Genomic DNA, 1675 nt, shown 5'->3' with positions numbered 1-1675 from the left:
TACACCATGAAAAAGTGGGATTTATCCCAGGGATGCAAGGATTCTCCAATATATGCAAATCAATCAGTGTGATACATCATATTAACGAATTGAAGAATAAAAACCATATGATCATCTCAGTAGATGCAGAAAAAGCTTTTGAAAAAATTCAACACCACTTTTATGATAAAAACTCTCCAGAAAGTGGGCATAGAGGGAACTTACCTCAACATAATAAAGGCCATATATGACAAACCCACAGCAAACATCATTCTCAATGGTGAAAAACTGAAAGCATTTCCTCTAAGATAAGGTACAAGACAAGGATGTCCACTCTCATCACTATTATTCAACATAGTTTTGGAAGTCCTAGCCACAGTAAACAGAGAAGAAAAAGAAATAAAAGCAATCCAAATTAGAAAAGAAGAAGTAAAACTGTCACTGTTTGCAGATGACATGATACTATACATAGAGAATCCTAAAGATGCCACCAGAAAACTACTAGAGCTAATCAATGAATTTGGTAATGTTGCAGGATACAAAATTAGTGCACAGAAATCTCTTGCATTCCTATATACTAATGATGAAAAATCTGAAATAGAAATTAAGGAAATACTGCCATTTACCACTGCAACAAAAAGAATAAAATACCTAGGCAAAAACCTACCTAGGGAGACAAAAGACCTGTATGCAGAAAACTATAAGACACTGATGAAAGAAATTAAAGATGATACCAACAGATGGAGAGATATACCATGTTCTTGGATTGGAAGAATCAATATTGTGAAAATGACATACTACCCAAAGCAATCTACAGATTCAAGGCAATCCTTATCAAATTAACAATGGCATTTTTTACAGAACTAGAACAAACAATCTTAAAATTTGTATGGAGACACAAAAGACCACGAATAGCCAAAGCAATCTTGAGGGAAAAAAGCGGAGCTGGAGGAATCAGACTCCCTGACTTCAGACTATACTACAAAGCTACAGTAATCAAGACAATATGGTACTGGCACAAAAACAGAAATATAGATCAATGGAAGATAGAAAGCCCAGAGATAAACCCACGCACCTATGGTCAACTAATCTATGACAAAGGAGGCAAGGATGCTTTGCAGACGCTGCCACACCGGGACCTCCCGTGCTGCCCAACCATGGTCAACCCTACCATGTTCTTTGACATTGCCGTCAATGGTGAGCCCTTGGGCCGCGTCTCCTTAGAGCTGTTTGCAGACAAAGTTCCAAAGACAGCAGAAAACTTTCGTGCTCTGAGCACTGGGGAGGAAGGCTTTGGTTATAAAGGTTCCTGCTTTCACAGAATAATTCCGGGATTTATGTGCCAGGGTGGTGACTTCACACGCCATGATGGCACTGGTGGCAAGTCCATCTATGGGGAGAAATTTGATGATGAGAAATTCCTCCTGAAGCGTACGGGTCCTGGCATCTTCTCCATGGCAAATGCTGGCCCCAACACAAACGGTTCCCAGTTTTTCATCTGCACTGCCAAGACTGAGTGGTTGGATGGCAAGCATGTGGTCTTTGGCAAGGTGAAAGAGGGCATGAATATTGTGGAAGCTAAGGAGCACTTTGGGTCCAGGAATGGCAAGACCAGCAAGAAGATCACCATTGCTGACTGTGGACAAATCTAATAATAAATTTGACTTGTGTTTTATCTTAACCACCAGACCATTCC

The 1675-nt window shown here is 40.1% G+C and overlaps 1 protein-coding gene across 1 annotated transcript; it reads left to right on the top strand.

The window, feature by feature from the left end:
• The first annotated feature begins 1096 nt into the window (after positions 1-1096).
• Positions 1097-1669, top strand: LOC112066605 (peptidyl-prolyl cis-trans isomerase A-like). Its single transcript, XM_055087146.1, has one exon. It carries the CDS (start codon positions 1137-1139, stop codon positions 1629-1631), a length of 495 nt encoding a protein of 164 aa, XP_054943121.1. The 5' UTR covers positions 1097-1136; the 3' UTR covers positions 1632-1669.
• Positions 1670-1675: the final 6 nt, after the last annotated feature.

Source organism: Physeter macrocephalus, chromosome 9, assembly GCF_002837175.3.
Source record: "Physeter macrocephalus isolate SW-GA chromosome 9, ASM283717v5, whole genome shotgun sequence".
NCBI classification, from domain to species: domain Eukaryota; kingdom Metazoa; phylum Chordata; class Mammalia; order Artiodactyla; family Physeteridae; genus Physeter; species Physeter macrocephalus.
This window is presented reverse-complemented; position numbering and strand designations above follow the sequence as displayed.

What these genes read in the sequence shown, in the direction of transcription:
- LOC112066605 (XM_055087146.1), top strand. Translation starts at nt 1,137, where the DNA reads ATGGTCAACCCTACCATGTTCTTTGACATTGCCGTCAATGGTGAGCCC.